Source organism: Mytilus galloprovincialis, chromosome 9 (genome assembly GCF_965363235.1).
Source record: "Mytilus galloprovincialis chromosome 9, xbMytGall1.hap1.1, whole genome shotgun sequence".
NCBI lineage: Eukaryota > Metazoa > Mollusca > Bivalvia > Mytilida > Mytilidae > Mytilus > Mytilus galloprovincialis.
The window spans coordinates 85,192,323-85,215,513 of NC_134846.1; the positions used below are offsets into that span (position 1 = coordinate 85,192,323).

General features: G+C 31.4%; 1 protein-coding gene across 2 annotated transcripts in view; it reads left to right on the forward strand.

Annotated features, from left to right (window-relative positions):
• LOC143046214 (polycystin-1-like protein 2) overlaps positions 1-23,191 on the forward strand; it is a 96,229-nt gene that overhangs the window by 19,063 nt on the left and 53,975 nt on the right. The window contains exons 11-24 of one of the 2 annotated variants that reach the window (XM_076219255.1): positions 399-536; positions 804-906; positions 1,643-1,863; positions 2,191-2,421; positions 3,679-4,135; positions 4,999-5,138; positions 6,193-6,426; positions 7,798-7,986; positions 9,377-9,537; positions 11,073-11,763; positions 12,412-12,541; positions 13,123-13,376; positions 13,645-13,819; positions 16,213-17,779. In XM_076219255.1, the coding sequence (XP_076075370.1) occupies positions 399-536; positions 804-906; positions 1,643-1,863; positions 2,191-2,421; positions 3,679-4,135; positions 4,999-5,138; positions 6,193-6,426; positions 7,798-7,986; positions 9,377-9,537; positions 11,073-11,763; positions 12,412-12,541; positions 13,123-13,376; positions 13,645-13,819; positions 16,213-17,618 (4,530 nt within the window). In that variant the 3' untranslated portion in view covers positions 17,619-17,779. Of the gene's footprint in view, positions 1-398; positions 537-803; positions 907-1,642; positions 1,864-2,190; positions 2,422-3,678; positions 4,136-4,998; positions 5,139-6,192; positions 6,427-7,797; positions 7,987-9,376; positions 9,538-11,072; positions 11,764-12,411; positions 12,542-13,122; positions 13,377-13,644; positions 13,820-16,212; positions 17,780-23,191 lie in introns of those variants that run through there. The other variant, XM_076219256.1, reaches the window with a different exon arrangement.

Here is a 23,191-nt window from a genome sequence, read left to right on the forward strand (position 1 = left end):
GTGACACAACAGTTCATCTGCTTTAACATTAATGAACAGAAAACAAAGATTTCTTATTTAATTTATCACTTGATTCATGAAAAATGTAAAGCTGTTCACTTTCTAAATATTATTTGAAAATATTAAATAGGTCACAGGGAAATCGCACATTCAAAACGGTTCGAATGTAGATTGTGTAAATGAATCGCGAAATAAAGACGGTTCGACAATTTCCCGGTTTACATTTTTTATTGCGACAGTGACCCAAGAACTTTTACTTATTTCTATACTCTATTCGTGTATACCATTTTGTCTCATATTACAGTCTTTGTTTCGTTGAATACTATGAATATGTTGTACACATCTATTACATTCAACTGAAACTGACACCAAATATTTCAAAAAATGATTTTTTTCAGCAACTGATGAACTTCTCTAACATATTAAGTAATGTCTCTGAATCTGTTGATGGCACATCTACTGTGAATTTAGACCAAGTTGCTCACAGTATTGGTACTGTACTTGATAACAAGAACTTTGCTAGTAATGAAACTGCGGTAAGTTATTTCAGGCTATATGTATAGGTGATAGAGGTGTTTGATGTTCCAATAATATTCAATAATGAGCAACACTACTTATATATATAAATTGAAATGTTCATTGAAGGATAAAACATTAGGATACTAATGATTGACTTTTATCTTCTTCGGCGAAATTTAAAAAATCATGAACATCACACGAAATACCAGTTAATGAAAGCAAAGACACATACTATCATTTTAACGATATACAGTGCATTTGACAAGTACGTTTTATATTTTCAGTCAAATGCGTTCAACGGAAATCTGGTCCTTTTGGAAAAGCTGGTGCTGCTAGCTAACAATGAGACTTATCCCAAATATGAGGACTATATTACTACTTGTGAAGGTGATATATCAGTGTTATTAAATTTAAAAACCAGTATCCAATATAAGACTACATTATCTTTAAACATTATGTATAATACTTTATTGATGAAGCTTGAAAAAGCTTAATAAAACAACAAATTGCTGCATATAGATAATGACTTTGGAATTATGTTAAAGATGTCAACCGTTCAATGAAAGTTTTATCAAATGTTTTTGAACAGGACATTTTTAAATTAGTTTAAGAAAAACGGCAGTTTCAAGAACGATTTAGTTTCCATATTACAATTCTCATAACCGGAGACATTAATTTCATTTCAAACGCGTATGACTTGTTTTCTACCTCAGGAATAGATGACCTTAACTGTATAGAAATTTTTGGGCCTCAATGCTCTTCAACTTCGTACTTTATTTGGACTTATAAACATTTTTTAATTCGAGCGTTACTGATGAGTCTTTTGTAGACGAAACGCGCGCCTGGCGTAAATATAAAATTTTAATCCTTGTATCTATGATGAGTTTATCAGAAATAAAATAAGTTACGGATGTCAATTGTTCTAGTTATGTACATTTTAAGTTCGATATTTGATTTAATTGTTCTCTATATAAAATAAAGCAGGTGGAGTGCCAATGTTTGCTTCGATATATCCGTTATCAGTTAATATGTTAAACTTATGGTTTTATATATCTGAATTTGCTCTATTGTAATTGGCTAAATTCACATTACGTTCGAACGCATATGTCACATTCTATTATAGCCAGTTTAAGAGTACTGAACAATGCATTGGAGGCCATATTGCCTAAGATGTCAGTGGAAACACCAAGCCAGTTAGACATCTATTCAATAATGTCAGACATCTCTAGCAGACAAGAATTTACTGAACCGAATGATGCCGATCTGACTGCTGCGGAAAGAGCATTCATTGCTTCACAAAATGCTATGAAGAATGAACTAGATGTTGAAATAAAAAATGACGTAGTATGTTCAAAAGTATTTCTTATCTATATGTTAGTAAACATTGTCAATAATTTTTTTCAACATTTATAATTGTAATATACATGTCTGAAGTAAAACGATGTATATCCTATAATTTTATATACTTAAGGAAATTGGTCAAAATCTCAGAAACATTTAATCGAATAACGACAAAGAACATGAAAACATAATGTGTAAATTATGAATTATCATCAAACTATGATGACATGCTCCATTCACGGCTATAGTAAATATGCCAAAAAATTGTATGATTTCAACATGATATAAAACTAACTGATTTCTCTTTATCGTCTCATTGGAAATTTTCAGGTTAGGAACGAGGTCACGGTGTTGTTAAACAGTATTTCACATTTGGGAAAGATATTACAAATGTTAAACTATCGTAAACAAATGCCTGTATACACCCAAAGTGGTCATATTAATTCTACTGAGGACAAGAAGCTTATTGGTGATTTGATTCAGCATGGATTTCATCATAACAATGTAGAATTAGACTTTGTTGAATCGACGTCCAAGTCAACGGATGAACAGAATATACAGGTACTTATTAATCTCATTTTATATAAAAACGACATAATTCAAACTTGGTAAATTGATAAGGAAGAATCAAGTCAAGGTTAAAACTATTACCGGATGCGTGAATCTCCAACAACCTCCGTGAGCATTGACAGAGCAAGAGTCTCCTATTTTGCACGTAACAATTATCAGGTATATTTACACACTAAAATAGAACTTTCTTATCGAAATATTTTAAAATTTTGTAGAATCTGTCAGATGTAAAATGTCTACAATTCAATAATGTTATCATTCGCCATGATGAAAATAAATCTAGAAGACAAAGGACTTATTGATTTCAATGAAGAAAATCAAAATGATATAATAAAAAAGAAGATATGGTATAATTGCCAATGAGACAAAATTACACAATTATTGAAAACGATAGGTTATCATATATCTTATAACAATGAGGAAAGCCTATACCGCAAAGTCAGCTATAAAAGGCCCCAAATTGACAGATGTAAATCAATTCAAACGAAATTATCTACATAATTCCATCGGGAATACAAACGTTCAAGCTGTAATCGACATTGCTTCAATTATACTATTAATCAGTGAAACCTACATTTGATGTATGCCTTTTTGTGCTACTTTGTTACATTTGTTGTTTATGTAGTGATATTAAGATGATAACACAATATTGACTGTTGTACCCCTATTTTTGACATTTTTACTCTTTGAGTATGTTTGTTTTGTTCATGCATCGTTGACAATGTAATGGAATTTGATGCGACTGTCATACAAGTGAGAGGTTTAGCTAGCTATAAAACCAGGTTCAATCCACCGTATTCTACATTAGAAAATGCCTGTACCAAGTCAGGAATATGACAGTTGTTATCCATTCGTTTGATGTGTTTGGACTTTTGATTTTGCCTTTTTATTTTTGATTTTCCTTTTTGAATTTTCCTCGGAGTTCAGTATTTTTGTGTTTTTACTTTTTGTTACGATTAACATTTTGGAAAATAATATCTTACATTTCGTCATTACATTTTGAAATATGCTCATGACTCCGTACTCGAACAATTTGATGGAGGGTTATACAATAAAGTTGACTATGATCACGTGGAGGTTTTTTTTTGCGTAAATAGGAATTCAGAGCTATTATATCATTATCAAATTAGATATACTATTCTTGTCATACATTTTTTTCATTTACTTAAATATAAATGTGTATCATTTTTGTTAAAGATTTGTATATTACTTTTGATTGCATAGTAAATGATTAATTTTTCTTCATAGGTAACATTATATGATCATACGCCATTTTCCTGGGATAGTGAATCAAAATACATAACATCTAAAACCGTAACTGTATCAGTGGGTAATGATAACATAACTAATGCTGCAATACCATCTAAAATCAAGCTGCAAAATAATGATGAATTTTTATCAAGGAAATCTATACAAATCGCAATTCCAATCGATCAAAGTGAAGGGACATCACAGATGTTGCTGTACAAAATGTACTGGAAAACACCTTCAGACAACCTAATATTTAGCATTATGAATGCTGTTAATCACCTGAATCACACTGTTTATGTTCGGAGAAAGCATCCTCCAACAGACGACACATATGATTGGATAAAACAGATAGATCAAGGTGACTGGTTGACAAGTGACCAAATAAAAATCACAGTAGGAGGTGGACTTTATACAGAACCCGCAAATGTCTATATTGGAGTTCTTATATATTTAGGTAAGAAGGCGTTTAATTTAATATTTCAATTTCATATTCAAACAATTAAGGAAGGACAAATATTAGTACCGGGCCACTTCAACTTGTATATTTGTCCATCTGATGAGTTAAGCCATTTTCAGATGATTTTTATAGTTCGTTCTTATGTTGTACTGTTATACCACTGTCCTATGTTAGAGGGAGGGTTGGGATCTTGCTAACATGTTTAACCCCGCCACATTATTTATGTATGTGCCTGTCCCAAGTCAGGAGCCTGTAATTCAGTGGTTGTCGTTTGTTTATGTGTTACATATTTGTTTTTCGTTCTTTTTTTTTACATAAATAAGACCGTTAGTTTTCTCGTTTGAATTGTTTTACATTGTCTTATCGGGGCCTTTTATAGCTGACTATGCGGTATGGGCTTTGCTCATTGTTGAAGGCCGTACGGTGACCTATAGTTGTTAATGTCTGTGTCAATTTGGTCTTTTGTGGATAGTTGTCTCATTGGCAATAATACCACATCTTCTTTTTTATAAACATTAAATGAAAGTCCAAAGAAGCAATCGGGTAAACATAAATCAACAAGATAACATTGGCCCATCAAATGGATACAACTTAAATCAAGACCCCAAAAACTGACACCAAACCGGCTACAAAATATATCAGAAAACCGAAGGTTGAACTAGATGGTAAACTCTTAGAGGTACTGTTCAAATGATGGCTTTTGTAATAGATCGACCGAAGCAACATCAACCACAAACTACGAGGTGCATTGAAAGGTAAACACTTTCACGACAACTGGATACTATTTGATATTCTTAGTTTGTGATACTATTTGATATTCTTAGTTTGTGATTTTATGAATTATATTTCTATGTTTTTAGAGGCCTTATCAACAAATACATCATTACGGAAACGACGATCTTTATCAACAACCATTGTAGAATATGAAATCACTGGCGCCACCACAGGTTGTAGGGTATGGGATACTACTAATGAAAAGTGGGATAAATCGTCATGTACAGTAAGTTATAATGTATATTATTTTTACCATTAGAAAATCAAGGAAACAATACAAAAGAGAACACCCTATATCTTTAGAGGAGGTTAATATACGGTATTGAGAAATTAATACATTATGTCATATTCATTGAATAAAACCATCAAAAGTCTGTCAAATACAAAGTTGAAGGCACAAAAACCTTTACGATATTATTTAAGACAACTATTTACAAAGTGTCTTACATTTGGATACGCCATTGAACAGGGGAATTATTCTGTTTTATATTCTTGAGATTAAACTTTTAATTTCAATTTTCAGAATTTATAAATAAACGTACAATAAATATAAAATTGGTCATAAACATGCGATGTTTTTTCTGTAATACCAAAACACAATTAATAATAATGCTGTTACATTACAATTCTAGGTGAGTAGAGTGATTAAGCAGTCAAAGGCGTGTTTAACTCCTCCATATGCTCTATATCCCCGTCTTAAGTCAGAAATCTTTAATGTAATGGCGGCGGTTGATGTATGTGTGTACAATCTATTCTTGGTGTGAGCCAAGACTACGTGTTGAAGTCCGAATATCGACCTATAATGGTTTACTTTTATAAATTGTTATATACATGTATTTGGATGGAGATTTGTCCATTGGCACTCGTTCCACATTTTTCTATATTTATATATGTTTTAGTCATATATTAGACCGTTGTTTTCCTAGTGTGAATTTTTGAGTGGACGCCCTTAATTTATGTAATATATATATATTTACAGATATAAGTTGACAAAAAAAAAAATGTTTTCCTCAATGTTGATAAGGGCACTAATGTATAGCAAATAACATCCACGTCATTTTCATACTAGATAACCCATTTACAAGTATTAAACATGCCTTTATGGTTATAAATAGTACAGATCCAAAGATTGGTCATATGAGAAGCGAAGTACATTACATGATACAAATAGAAATTAGCTGTAATACCGTTCCTATGTTGGTAGTTTAATCATCGTTCAATTAAAACCTGCGCTAATTTGCATGTTTTCAATTTAATAAAGAATTTGATTTTTATTTCAGGTTTCGTCATCGTCGACAATTAACGAGACTGTATGTGAATGCTTCAATCCACCAGGAAACAGTTTCGCCACAACATTTTACGTTCCACCAAACACCATTGACTTTGGAAGTGTATTCAACAAATTTGATCTGAAAAATAATGCGGCAGTGTTTGCAACTGTTATATCTCTAGTTATGATTTACCTTTTGATTTGTGTATGGGCATTTCGGCAAGACAGAACAGATCATTTGAGGGTATTTCATTTTAGTTTTAACTGATGTTTACAGAACTTTTTGGTTGAATTTCTAAAATTATAAGAAATTGATTAATCACATTGCACATAATTCTCAACTTTGTCAAAGTAATAAACTTAGTAGAAATGAAGGAAATATCTGAAAAAAATATATCCTGTTGTCTTTGATAACAATTATCGATACCCCGTGTAAATGTATAGCAACACTGGTTCACGTTAATAAACAAAAATAACACTAAATAAAAATAGTTGCATTTGAAGCGATTTGTTTGATTTACAACCATTAAGAACGTTCTAACCCAACACTTCATATACTTTATAATTAAAAGTGTATTGCTTTTTTGTTTTAATGATGTACAGAAAAGAAATTATAAATTATAAACGATAGAATGAATATAAAGAGATGTTGTATATGACTTCACTTGAGATCAAATGAAGTGGATGTACGCAATTATAGATCACTTCACGGCTTCCACAATGAGACAACTCATATAATATAATCGACACCTCAATGTAAATCATTTCAAACGAAAAACCTAACGGAATATTTTATAACAAAACAATTTACAAAAACAATATGACAGACACTAACAAACGACAACCACTGATCTACACACTTTTGTCTTGAAGTAGACGCTTGAAGACTGTGGCGTGATTAAGGTAGCAACCATTTAACTTAAGGAGGGTTATGTTTTTTTTGTTCGCCCAAGACGCTTACAATTCAATTTGGTTTTACAATACTATCAATTTCTTCAGTTTGAGGAAAATGTGCATTAAGATTTTTTTTGTCTTCTTCTTAAACAGATTTTGTTCAGTCAATTTGGAATCTGGTTTTTTTTTAGGAAAAATTATTGAAAATAAATAGTTGTGTCCTAAATAAATGTTTGAAGGCACAAACGCTACTCCTTCTCTCACCTCCGGCAGTGGTGAAACAGCACAACTTATAAACAAACTATCGAAAACTATAAACGAACACGAATAGAATAAGAGAAACAGGAAATAAACTAGTTTAAAAATGTTCAAATCGTTAATCGACTAAGAAGTGACAAATCAATTTCAAATTTACACAAAAAAAGCCTCTCCGGGATACAAGCATCACTCACAATTCAAAACTTTAATTCAACATATCAAACTACAGAAAACTACATACTCGATTTGTGATCAATGAAAAAGAAAAGAAAAAAGAAACGAAGAATTGATTTGAAATGATTGAGATCACGAATGAGTCGTATGTAGACGAAATGCACGTCTTGCGTATCACAAATTATAATCCTGGTACCTTCGATAACTATATAGAGGTATATAAAATATTATGAAATTTGTTGGGGTTTCAGCATTTTAAATGTTAAAATGTCTTTCATTTTTTATACAGTGGGCTTTGTCTTACCTTATTGACAATGGACCGTATGATGAGTACCTGTACATTCTGACGGTGTACACAGGTCTACATAGACATGCAGGAACCAAGTCCAATGTTAATTTTCTCATAATTGATGGTGATTCAAAAACTAGGAAAACAGTCTCTTCTGAAATTCGAATCTTAGACGACGGAACTAACCAAGTTAGTTTAATTCTTTTTGAGTATTGTTCTTGTCTATGTATCACTGTGCCTCAATTTTTAGCTTTAAGGTTAGAGATCTGAAATATTGTATACCTATGATTTGGAGAATATCATAAGCTCCTATTGTAATTGTGTATAATTTTTCATATTTTTGAACCAATACATCTAGATATGTCAGCATATCGATTTAGCTTTTGAAATTTTCAAAATAAAAAAATACTTAAGGGTTTGTTTTATATTATTTAGTTGATCTGCATTATTTGTATGTACTTTAAAAAAAATATTTCACTTTATGCAAATTTTTTATAGTATTCTTTAACTAATATATAATTTCATTGGATATGCAGCATTTTTACATTTTCATTTACTTTCATAATCCCAGCCAACCCATAGTTACATATGATAGTCATAGCAACAGGAGTTTAATTAACGCCCGCTGAGCCCGAGGATTTGTCGATACTTATTTTAACATCATTTCCGTCGTTTAGTTGTCGTTATTAGCAAACTATCTTAATTTATTACTTTATTTTCTTTTTAATTTTCCTTCTAATAGCATAGCGCTCCTTTCAACCATAAGGTATTCAGTATAATAAAACAACAGCGTACTGCAATTTGATTAAGTGTTAGGGTGAAAATCACACTCGGTAAAAAATTATCAACCTTGATTTCGTCTTGCTATAGACGAGTGTTACCTTTTTCACAAGCTTGTTCGATGTCCGTCGAGGTATAACAAAATAAAGACCATATCCAAACCAAAGTTAAAGAACAACTTTGCTTATATTTAAGTCTGATCTAACAAAAAATGCCCTTTGTTCGTTTAAATTTGTAATTGTAAATTGATTTCGGATTCATTATTTTTCGTAACCCCCTTTTTAAGCATTTGTTTTACATATACAGGTTATTATTTATCCTATCGCGGAGAGTGAAATGATAAATTCCAAAACATTATACCACGTAGACAATTTAAGGTGTTGTTTCGATTGATATGCATCGGTTATATGTTAGCCATGGAGGTACAAAATGTATTGTATCAACGGATGTAACATTTTCAAGAAAAAATTAAATGAGGTGAATGTGCAATCAAATAAAGTTCATAGAATCTTTAGAAATCTTTAAAGAGAAAAATTAACTGAAAGAAACTAAATAACTTTTTAGAAGCAGACCAGTAGTTAGGATTGAAAAAAATAATTTTCAAATATTCCTAAACAATTAAATTGTTCAGGCATTGGTTTTTCTGAAACCATTCAAAAATAAATTGTTTTGCAAATTACAAGGACATATATCATCTGTTTTACAAATACAATATGAAATCTAAAATAAACAATGAGTCACTGTACTTTTTTTAATAATTCATCAAAGCACATGTTTACATCTATTTCTCATTTAAAAGGATTTTGATGTTGGAAGCATAAGAAAATTTGTAATGAGTGTGCCAAGAAAAATTAAAGATCCGTCTGTATTACGGATTTGGCATGATAACAGTGGACAAGGGAACGCTGCATCATGGTACCTAAATAAGATAATATTAGATGATTTACAAACAGATGAAAGGTAATTGTTACAGACCTCTCAAGATTTCTTCCTGAATACACAGTATAGCAAAATATGAAAGGCATATGATAACAAAAATATCAGCTCTGATGATATCGTTTGATATGATAACATTGTATAAAGTAAAATAAAATGAATAACGAACTACGAGGAAGGTTCAAAACGAAAGTCCTTAAGTAAATGGTAAAATCAAAAGCTCAACCACTTCAAACGAATGAATACATAACCACACAGTTAATGGCATTATGCAAGATACATCTTTCGTATCTTTACTAATAGGTAAATCAATTGAAGGCATGGATATATGTAATTTTGAAAATAATGAATGACACATATTGAAAAGTCTTGTATATACTGATGATTATTTTTGTCATACAAATGTAAAATGTGTAGGTAAGTATGTGCTGCAAGATACGACCAATATCAGTTGATATTTGATGTTAAAATGCAATTGACAAAAAACATTTCCTTTCTGCTTATTTGTCATCGATACTAGCATAACATCAGGATGCTCACTAAATGCAGCACCAAAAAGGCAGTAATTGTCATAATGTGCAACTGTTGGAGAAATTTTAGTATCGCACATTATAAAAATGGTTTATTCAACATTAAGAAAATGTAAAATAACAACAATACCGAACTTCAAAGAGTATTAAAAACGGAAAGTCCGTAGTCTAATGGCTATATCCGTAGAGCAAGTACATCAAACAAATGGATAACAACTGTCATAATATTGCTGACTTGAGAAAGGCATTTTATTAAGTAGAAAATGGTGGATGAAACCTTGATATATAGCCTCTCACTTGTATGACACTAGCATAAAGTTCTATTATTATTAATAATGATAATCCTATAATATTGCCTCATGTGAGAATGTTAACTAGACATTTACAGTCTCATAAGACCTATGATGTCACAGTATTATGAATATCAAGGTGTATCGAAATGTTAAAAGGCATTTACTCGATTTTTCAAATATCACGATCATTAATAAAATTAACGGTATCAATTTTCTTGCACCAGATGCGCATTTCGACAATACATGTCTCTTCAGTGATGCTCGTGGCCAAAATATTTGAAATCCAAAGCTTATATAAAAGATGAAGAGCTATAATCCAAAAGGTCCAAAAAGTATAGCCAAATCCGTGAAAGGAATCAGAGCTTTGCATGAGGGAGATACATTCCTTAATTTATAATAATTTCTATCATTTTGTAACAGCAAATTTTAATAACACAAAAAAAAAAAAAAAAAAAAAAAAAAAAAATCCGTATTTTCATGCCAGTACCGAAGTACTGGCTACTGGGCTGGTGATACCCTCGGGGACTAATAGTCCACCAGCAGAGGCATCGACCCAGTGATAGTAATAAAATTAACGGTATCAATTTTCTTGCACCAGATGCGCATTTCGACAATACATGTCTCTTCAGTGATGCTCGTGGCCAAAATATTTGAAATCCAAAGCTTATATAAAAGATGATACATATAATACATTCTTCAAGGTCATACACTTAGTATTATAATTATGATTTAATAGGTACCTCTTTATATGCAACCAATGGTTGTCTTTGGACCACGATGATGGATGCATAAGCTGTTGTATTCCTGTAACTAACAGTGCAGAAAAATTCGGATTTTCATTTCTGTTTTACGAGAAAACGCGGGAAAACACAGTAGATAAACATATGTGGCTCTCAGTAGCAGTCAGACCAGAAGACAGTAATTTTACGCGACTGGAACGTTTGGCATGCTGTTTAACATTGTTATTTTTGACAATGATTTCGAACGCTATGTTTTATGGACAGGATACCGGAAGACGAATATCATTAGGACCTATAGAATTTTCTCTGTCAGGAATATATATTTCATTCATTGGTGCGCTTATAGCTACGCCTCCAGTATTCCTGGTTGCATACATGTACAGAAATTCGAGTTGTCGAAAACAAGGAAGCAAAAAGGCCACAGAGACACAAAACGGGAAGTCAGAACTTCCACTGAATTTACAAAATGACAAGCTAAATGACGATTTAACATTGAATGTCACTGACACATTTCTCCCATTCTGGTGTAGATATATTGCATGGTTTATTGTGACTACGGCAGTGATTGTGTCTGGATTTTTTCTTATTCTCTACAGTATGGAGTGGGGAAAAAGCAAATCCGAGCAATGGCTGTTTTCCTTCTTTTTGTCGTTCTTTGAATCAATGTTTGTGGTGGATCCGCTGAAGGTATTAGTTAACAATGTAAATCTATTAGTTTTCAACATTTAAGATTATGATCAGAAGTAAATAATAGAAATGACTGTACATTTATGTCGCAAAATGAAGAAACAAGGTTGAGTTATTGCGATTAGACTGAAAAATTAGAGAAATGAATGCGAAATGTTAAACGGATGGGATTGATTGGAAATGAAACAAAAATCGCTACATAAAAATAAGAGACAAAAAATATAACTGAAATCAGACATATGTTTATTGTTTTCAGTATAAAACTATTATTTTTACGTTACAATCAAAGCTACATATTTTTAACGAAATTAAATTTAAATAGTTTTTTTTAAATCGAAAGACACACAGAACCAATTCATATCTATATCATAAAAAGGCATGTATTTTATGCTCTCTTTCAACATGGTTAAAAGTATTATTTTAAATCAAACGTTCAGAAATTAAAACCTGAAAAGGGTTTTGTTGATGCAATACTAAAATAACATTTTATATGTTGATGTATCTTTTAATCGCTTTTAAGACTTTACCTTGATCAGGAACACTCAACCATTAAATATCTAGAAGCCACGAATGGAAATATTCTTGAGATTATACATTTCAACTCTTATTTGTCTGATTGTTAAGATTTATATGATTGTTTATTTATAGATTATAGTTATATCAGTCTTGTTATCGGGGATTTTTAAAAGTCACAGAGAAAAATACGTCAAATACGATAGAGAAAAAGTTCTCTTTGAAACTAAACGACACGCATGTACACCAGTGACATATCTTTTAGGTAATATATATAAATTCGTATTTTTTACGTATATAATGTATTTGGTGATTTCGCTATTGTAATGACTGATATGCTGTGTAAAGACAAAAAAAAATAAATTAAAAGCTGGCTTTTGAAACAACAAACGGAAAAATTTACAATATATAAATCAAACAATGCACAAATTTGCAGTAAACAACATGTTTACTCATAATTGTTCACTACTTGTGTAAATATGCATCCTCTATTTAAAATTTCTTATTTGAAATTAAACGCTAAGTTGTATGTCTATGACAAGCTCGTCACAAGGAGATTGATTCATATATATTAATATTTTTAGTCCCTTTAGATAATGTAACCATTTAAATGTTTAATCCTAAAATTATAAAAATAAACAAATGACTGTTTGTAAAAGACAAAACAAAATAAACTTTATCTAAATATAGACTTCCTTGGATTTTTGTACTATTCAACAGGGACGTTCACTGCATCGCAAATAATTGTAAAAAAGAGTATATTTTACAATACAGTCCATTGTGTGTTTCTGCTGAATAGCTTGGTCTATTCTAGTCTTAATTTAAACTTCCCTTTTCTTTTATTAGATTTATTCAAGAAGAACATTGTTCCCCTGCAATCAAAAGAAATTAAAAAAATGAAAGAAGAAAGAAAGAAACGACTTAAAAGCCAAGAGATGTTTATTGAACTAGTGCTATATATGATATTCCTTGCTGTTTTGTATTGCGTCAGTTTCAGTAACAGAGATTCGACATGGTATAACATCAAACAACATCTCAACCAACAACTTGTTACACCACTCAATGTGTCAGTCGGAGATACGACAATTAGATATGACCAGGTATTGTTGTTATCATTTTTATATGGTACATTTGATCATTCATGAGTGACTTTAAACAATAGGTTGCACGTAAAGTTCCCTTTATTCAGCTAAAATATTTTAATTCGCAAAGACAATACTAATTTGAAATTCACAATTTATATAGTGTTATTTAGTTACTTGGAAGATAAAGGATATCTTAGTTTAGCTTAACTATAATGGCGAACATTAGAGTTGAATTTTAACTTTTAATATTTGATGACATTTAATATGTTGTGTTCGTTTCCAGGTAAAAACTACGTCTGATTTGTATTCCTGGCTTGATCAGACCCTCATACCATTTCTGTTTCCACAAAACCGTGCCAATGGAGACAAACTAAATTCCAATGAAAGATTGTTTGTACAAGATGAAGTTAATTTTCGTGTAGGCCCAATGAGACTTAGACAGGTTCGGGCAGTTGAAGGTACAAACTAATGTTTATTTACTAATAGTTTAGGCAAGATAATTACTAACATTTCCAAAATTATTATTTAATCAATTATTGATTTTTTGACATCCAAGACTAGGCGATTATTTATTCTGGTTAACTAAATATTAAAACCAGGCGTAATATCTTATTGAAGAGGGATAAAAGATACCAGAGGGACAGTCGAACTCATAGATCGAAAAAATCTGACATTGCCATGGCTTAAAACACAATGACAGGACAAACAACAGCACATAAGATACAACAAAGAAAACTAAAGACTAAGCAACACGAACCCAGCCAAAAACTGGGGGATGATCTCAGGTGCTCCAGAAGGGTACGCAGATCCTGTTCCACATGTGGCACCCATCGTGTTGAAATCTTTATTGTAATTTTTTAACTGATGATGCATATATAGAAATTAGTACCTTATTTTCCAAATATTAAACATACAAAAATAAATCAAAAGTAATTGGTAAGTTTTTTTCGAGAATCGAATCTGCAAATGTGATATTTTTAAATTTAATTCATGGAGGGGAAGAGTTGTTTTAAAAGATGTTTTAATTCTATCTTATAGACAGGAATGTAAAAAAAAACACTATATAATCAACTGAATAAGTTCAAAAATTTTATGGCATTTTATCCGTATTTGTTATTTTTATGATTAACTCTGACTACGAAGGTTATGTACAATCAGTGTTTCCCTAAATTTTGAAGTTAATTGTAAAAAGAGGGTGAATAAACAAAAGTTAAATAAAACAAAATCAATTGTTGATAAAAAAAAGTTAGGATGAAATGACTCTCCGCATAAAACTAAAGACAGAACAACAATAACAACAATAACAGAAGATTACCGGGCCACGTCCACTTGTTTTTTTGTCTTTCTGATGAGCTAAGCCTTTTTCAGATGATTTTTATAGTTTGTTCTTATGTTGTACTGTTATACTACTGTCCCAGGTTAGGGGAGGGTTGGGATCCCGCTAACATGTTTAACCCCGCCACATTATTTATGTATGTGCCTGTCCCAAGTCAGGAGCCTGTAATTCAGTGGTTGTCGTTTGTTTATGTGTTACATATTTGTTTTTCGTTCATTATATTACATAAATAAGGCCGTTAGTTTTCTTGTTTGAATTGTTTTACATTGTCTTATCGGGGCCCTTTATAGCTCACTATGCGGTATGGGCTTTGCTAATTGTTAAAGGCCGTACGGTGACCTATAGTTGTTAATGTCTGTGTCATTTTGGTCTTTTGTGGATAGTTGTCTCATTGGCAATCATAACACATCTTCTTTTTTATAAGGTGCTCCGAAATGACAATCAGTCCATTTGGAAAGCATACACTTAGTACGCATGTCAACGTTTTTTCGTCAACAGATATATTTTTCTTGTCCAACTTATGGCAATATCGGGCGCATAGCTCATATATGTTCCGTTGTATAGTACAAAACACAACGTAACGCTACACGCAATATGAGTAGACACATTAATAATGTATCGGATGCGAATAAAACACAGAAAATCAGATTCCTGGCTTCGGACAGGTGCAAACATTTGCAGCGGGATTGAACGTTTTAATAGTACCAAACCTTCTCCCTTTTTCTGAAACAATAGTATAACATCACAACAAAGAAAAACACACGATAAAATATCAATTGGAAGGCTTAATTCAATACAAAAAACGTAAATTAACACACTATGAACTTATAAATTTGATCTGCGATACATGAATGCAAATACATAGTTAATACAATATTAGGGACAAACATTCAAGGCCAAATAGCAAACAAACAAGTCCAAACAAAGCCATGACAAGACATCACCGCGAAATACTTAATAACCCTTAGAAAATAATCACTTTTGAAAAAAAAACTGTTTTCATAATATACACAGGTAAATGAAAAATAACTTTGTCGTTTTAGGTATAATACTTCTGTGTATATAAAATTTTCCAATAATTAGGAATAACAAGAAAGTTCTGTCAAATAAATACCTAATTTAAGACTAGATACATATGGGGTGAATATCAACAATGAAACTATACAATTAGAGCTAGATAACACTTCCCTGTACAGATTTAAGGAGAATAATCTTGATGTTCATACAAATATGTTTAAAGAAGTGAAAATTAGTAGATATTCCAAATAATCAAAACTGGTATATAGACAAGATAAAATTGAAAAAGGAAATGGGGAATGTGTCAAAGCAACAACAACCCAACCCTTAAGCAGATTACAGCCGAAGGCCACCGATGAGTCTTCAATGATCCATATTAATATATAAAAAAGCATTACAAATTATTGTATCAACAGGTCAAATTAACAAGAAAGCACGATTTGAAAGTACTCGCAGTAAATTGGAATATTTGATCACTACATATTTTCTCCTTTATAGAACCATGTAAGACACGTTTATGGGAGAATTTAACTTGTTACGACAAGTATTCTATCAACCGAGAAGACGATCACAGCTACTGTGTTGGATGGGAGTCACCTCCATGTGTTAGAGGTCAATCAGTTTACAATGTAACGTTTGCTGCATGGACGTTTGTGACGTCTGCGGAGATCTGGGGACTTCCGGTCAATGGGTTACATTGTTATTACAGTGGAGGGGGATATATAGCCGAATTTGTTGTCAATTACAACATTTCACGATTAGTTCTAAGCGATTTATACAAGTACACCTGGATAAACCGCCAAACGAGAGCTGTATTTACCGAGTTTACCTTGTACAACGCCAATAATAATGTGTTTACCTATGTAACCTTCTTGATTGAATTCCCGGAAACTGGAGGCGTAATTACAAGTTATTCATTCCAACCGTTCAGGCCGTATCAGCATGTAGGAAGAAGTCTTGGTTTGTTTGTTTTTATATGTGAAGTAATTCTTTTGATTGGAATGGTGGTATTTGCAGTTAGTAAAATCATGTACATTCGCCGGCATGGGAAAAGGACTTTTAGAGAATTATGGCACATACTAGATGTTATGATCACTATTTTATTTTTCATCTGTTGTATTATGTATATCGGCAGATGGATAATGATCAATGTAGCAATGAATGAATTTGAGAAAAATAAAAACAAATTTGTAAACTTCAGTCATATAGCTTCATGGGATGAGTTATTTAATGTTTTTCTGGCATTCACAATATCTTTGACAACATTCCGAATCATGAGAATTCTAAGCTACAATGATAGAATAAACCAACTGGGAACTGTTCTTTCCAATGCTGGTCGAGATCTGTGTGGATGTTTTATAATGTTTTTTCTTGTATATGCAGCATTCATTATATCTGGACATCTATTGTTCGGTCGGCATTTAGAAACCTACAAAAACTTATTCGTGTCATCGACAACTTTAGTCAATGCTATAATTGGCAAAAATAGCATAAATGACCTGTTTTCAATTGAACCAGTTATTGGTAGGATATACTATTTCTTTTTTGTATTATTTTTATTATGGATTTTGATGACTATGTTGAATGCTACATTAAATGTGGGTATAACATCAGTGCGGAATCAGGCAGTTCAATCACAATACGGTTTTATAAATCTTTTATTAGCATTCTTCAGAGAAACTGTTGGATCAGTTATACCACACGGTAAAACTGAATCAAAACAAGCGAAAGAAAAGGACAATATGCGGGGTTACAAATTATATAAAGATACCCCAAAAGAAATAGAAATTATACGATCTATAACCGGAGCAACAAACAAAGTAACCATGAAGGAGACCAGAAATAGGGATAACAAGAAAGAAACAGTTAAAACGAAACGACGAAAACGACGAATTTATATGTAGTATATTGAAATTGATAACTTAACCATTGTTTTATTCATGCTTGCATTGATAAAATAACAAGTGTTTTATTCGTTCTGAAATTGTTAACATAACAAGTGTTTTATTTATACTGAAATTGATAACATAAAAAGTGCTTTATTTAAAATACGATTTTTTTCAAATATTTTATTTGCTGTTTTTGAAACCTTAGCATGCATATATTGTCATCATGACCACAGCAGAATCTGTATGTTATCATATGTAAAAATTGCTTTGTACCATTAACTTGGTTTGATAAAAAAAATAAAACACTCCTTTAGGAAAATAAAAGTGGTAGTAGGAAAAAGGTTGTCCCTGTTATACTCTGCTGTGGTCACAATAAAAATACATACATGTTATAACTCATCAGAGGTATTCGGCGAAAAATAACAGAAACGGTCAAACGGAAGAACTGAAAAACACATCGTGCTAAAGGTATCTAATAGTCATGCTAGTAGGACAGTATAAACCTAGGCCAGTAATAGAAGAAACCCTTTTTTCGATTTTTTTTTAACATTTTATTAAAGTTGATCCGAAATTACTGCTACATGTATTTATAAAAATAAAATTGGACTTTTAGAAAATTGTCTTTTAATTGAAATAACTCAATTCTAACCATTATTATTTATCATCACGCTCCGCTCGCACTATAATGTTCATATTTTTTTGTTATTAAAGCACGTAAACATGACATAACACTATTGATTAATAATCATAAAAACTTGAAAATCTCTTATTGAGTTGAGGTTTAAATGTAATAACAAAAAGTAAAAACAACAAAAGGAAAATAAGGGTATACAAACACTTAAAATAGATACCATGATTAAAACTCAAAACGCAACATAGATAACTAAATACTGAGTAACAATAACTCCATCAAATACCTCGGTGTTGACCTTTGGATGGGTGAAAACACACTGCTCCTGATGTGCAATTCCGTATATGTAAGCATAGTACGCCTTACATCTTCGTCAATATAGTCAAACATCTTTCGTCATTGCATGCATTATTGTTTTAGTCAATTGGAACATTTGGTTGGTATGCCTATTATTCAGTATCGTCATTGTGTAGTTTGCTCTATTATTGATGCGACTTAATGTATCACAGACGCATGACTTGCATCTTTTCAGTATCATTTTTGAAATAAAGAGGGCCATATCTAATGTCAAAATAGATGAAGGATATTATTTCTCAATACTGTGTCTACACGGTTAATACAATTAGAGTGGACATGTTCAACTATATCTGTATGTTGTTTCTAGTTTCAACATACATGTAGATAATGAATACCAAATTGAAGTTCTCTATTCAGGTGAAGAGTTGATGTATTGAAGATTACTAATACTGATTAATTAAGTTAAATGTATAATGATAGGAACAACGTTGATATTTCTACATGATTTTTGCATTTATTTATTTTATCTTTTTTTTAAATTGTTATATTAAAATGAGATAGTTTCATGTGTCATATGTCATGATCCGCCGTAAACAAAGGCAACAGTAGTATACCGCTGTTCAAAACTCAAAATCGGGGTAACAAACTAAAACTGACGGAAACACATTAAATATAAGAGAACAACGACACAACATAAAAATGTAACACACACAGAAACGGACTAAACATTAGACAAAATCCGATGAGAATAACAAATATAGCATCAAAACCAAACACATGAATTTAGGATAGAAAAGTACCGTGACACGTCTTATAGTAATGTGAATTCACACTCAAATACAAGAGAAAATAAACGACACAACGGAAACACAAAGTTAAAATGTAACACACACAGACACGAACTATAATATAACAATGACCATATTCTTGACTTGGTACAGGACATTTTTAAAGAACAAAAATAGTGGGTTGAACCTGGTTTTGTGGCATGCCAAACCTCGCACTTTAATGACAATGTTAAATATAACATTCAAATGACAACATAATATTACAGGACTACAATACAAATAAATGGGACAACATATTAGACAAAGACAAACATGAATAAAGCTGACAAAAGACATCAGGTTTAAAATTCAATACGCCAGAAACGCTCCTAGTCTACACAAGACTCACCAGTGACGCTCAGATATAAAAGTTCGAAAGTCAAAATAAGTACAAAGTAACATTTGTTTTTGTTTAGTTTGAAAATTAAATTAAGGTTCCTTACTTGTAAGATGTTTTTGTTTAAATCTACAATGGGATGAGGGTTAATAACTAAATTAACTGATGGACACATTGGTAAAATGAGAAGTACTCGAATATTTTTTTTATTTTGGTTCATTTGAGAAAAACAAATCCACGTCACAAACGAAAACCGAAGGAAACCAGGGACCTTCTTTACTAAATAGTATAGAAAGTCCATCGGGGAAAAACATCAACTGTAAGAGGGAAACAATGGAATAACAGAAACACTGAACTGCCTACGAATACACACGCCAACAAACATAGAAACGGACTATTTGAAAACAATATGCGTTTAAATTGTTTTGATGGTGTTTTCAGTTTATGTTTGGTTTTATTAGATTTCTAAGGGGAATAACTCACATTGTGGCAGAACACAGATTTCACCTTTTGTTAATTTGTATTGATATCAGCCTCTTCACCGCAGTAAGATAGTACGACTGAAAAGTTATAGCGTACATCAAAAGTAATGTTGGACATCATATTTGAATGTAATAAAAAAACAACCACAAGGAATGTATTTGATATTTTTAAATGTTAGAAAAACACTCAATTTGAACATAAAATCAAAACTGTGTGAAGTTTCAGTCTGACAGCATACGTGCGATTCTACGTCAGAGGTAATGATAATCTAACCACTCGGTCCTAGTTCTTACAACCTTTCAATCCTTTAAGGGTGGATTTTAACGTAGATGAATAAAAAACAACAATAAGAAAGCAATGAGTGAGGTTGATTAATCTAATATATGTCTTTTTGTTATTTTTTTGTTAAATATCACACATCGTTGTCAATATAATGCAAATTGATACGACTGTCAAACAAATGAGAGGTTAAGCTAGCTATAAAACCAGACTCAATTTACAATTTTCTACATCGGAAAATGTCTGGACAAAGTCAGAAATATGACAGTAAAACTGTTTTTATCCATTCGTTTGATGTGTTTGAGCTTTTGATTTTGCCATTTGAGGGTCTTCTCGTTTTGAAATTTCCTGGGAGGTCAGTTTTTGTGATTTTACTTCTATCTTTCCCATTATAAATAAATATGACAGAAATATTTTTTTTGAAAGATTAGAACTTGTTCTAAATCTTTACTTAGGCACCGGCCTACCTAAGAACATGACAGGTTAGCTACTGTAACTTAATGTATTCACACTGAAATATAGTTCCCTATAGTTCTCATGTATGTGCACAATATACACACATAAACTGAAAAAAAATGGGTATCTGTCTTTAGCAGTTCATGTATGTCATTAAGGTGTGTTGATGTGCAGGCTTGTTTTAAAACATTTTGATTAGGTAATTGGGTATTGATATCATATTAGTATGATTGACAACTGTCATTATCACCAAACAATCAGAGACAATGTAGATCTTAAATTATAAAACCCCACCTCCTAAACTGTCAATCAAATTGACCACATTACTTATCAACCTCAGTCTTACGTAATTATATAGACCCTCCAATATACATCTGAATATACAAATATTTGACCTCATAATTGAATACACAAATGTATATATTAGTTGTTTGATATATATAAGGATGATAGATTTATTTATTGCCTATTACTTTTGATCTACATTACATAAAGTGATTCTATAAATTATGTCTGAAAGATAAATGATAAATATATTAACAATATATGTAATAGTTATTCAAGTAAGGCCTAAACTTTACTTGATAAATTTCCAATAATCTGACATCTGTAGTTTAAAATCAACAATTAAGATTAGTTCACTTTTTTTTATCAGGAATTGGCTTGAAACAGTTTTAAAATTTTAAAACTTTTAATTATAACTAACCATTGTTTATTAGTTTATTCTCCATCAATCATTATGTATATTTTAGTCATTTGAATTTTTATTAGAAGTGAATATATATTTTTGCAATCAAGAAAGAAACCACATTTCAATAAAATAAGTTTTTTTAATTTGTTTACGTTGAAAAAGTACCTTTCCAATGCCTGTGTTGAAAAAATATTTTAAAAATTGACCAAAAAGCACTCTACAACTTTTAATCTTCAATGTCGTATAATCTATGTTTCAACTTACAAAATGCCCAAAAACAACATTTTAGATTATTTTTGTTGACACTAAAGTGCTTAGCTGTCGGTCTAGATTTTATGTTTTCAAGGATAGTTGGTAACATTTACTAGAAGAATTTTTGATTGGCAATTTTTGATTTATTTTGAAACATTTCAGACAGGCAACATTATTTGGATAACTAAAGATATAAACTGCAGTTTAAATAAAATTTTGTGAATTAGACCAGTATTATTTCAGCGGATTCCATTGAGTACGTAGCCAAAGGTAATATGCTTGGTTAGCTTGCTTGTTAGCTGAATCGTGAAGTCATTGTTAGATAAGGTAAACTACCCTACTTTAAGAAAAGATTAGTCAGACAGACAAGAATAGACCAGTCCTACAGAAAAAACAATCTATATGTATGCTGGACTATGCTACTTCGAAAGAAGGGTAGTATACCTGACCTAATGATGATTGTACGGTTCAGCTAACAAGCAAGCTAACCAAAGATATTACCTTTCGCTACACACTCTATGGAATCCGCTGTAATTTGAATTCATTCTATGCTCATACTGGAAAAGCACCTTTCCTTCTAAAGACCTGTTGTTAACATGGTTAATGTAATTTTCAGCAAAAGTGCTTTATTAATGTTCCTTTTCCCCCACCATACCTTGATATGAAATTACTCAAACTACTCTTCTAATCTTTCCATGAGTGATATCCATCACTTTGATTAATCAAGGAAATACATTTGACATTCAGCAATTCTTTAGAATAACAAACTTTCATCATCTTGTTTTCAAATTCCCTCGTGACGAGTATAATATATATATTCTATTTTTCTAGGCCTTAACGACACAAAGGGAGATAAAATGAAACAAGGTGACACGATAAACATTGTAATGGGACAATTGCATTCCAACATTTAAAAGGAAAGAAAAGGCTGTCACAGTCCTTTTAACTCATTTCATAAACTATTTCATATTAATTTAAACTTTATCGTTACAAAAAGCACACACCTCAGTGCAAGTTCATGACGCCTCCTTGAACCTATTTCAGAGGTTTGTTTTGGATAGATAAAGTTGCACCTATAGATAAGGGGCAATATCAACAGACTGCAGAATATCAAGAGCAAAGAATGTGATCAAATTACAGATTATAACAAGCTAATGATGTCATTAAATTATAGATTATAACGGGCAAAGAATGTTGACAAATTACAGATTATAAAGGTCAAATAATGTCATTAAATGATAATTATAAATGGGACGCAAATTTCGCTAAAGACAGAAACAATAAGTACAGTATTTGGTTTGATCCGCTAGAGGTTTGAAACCTTGACCTCTTGCA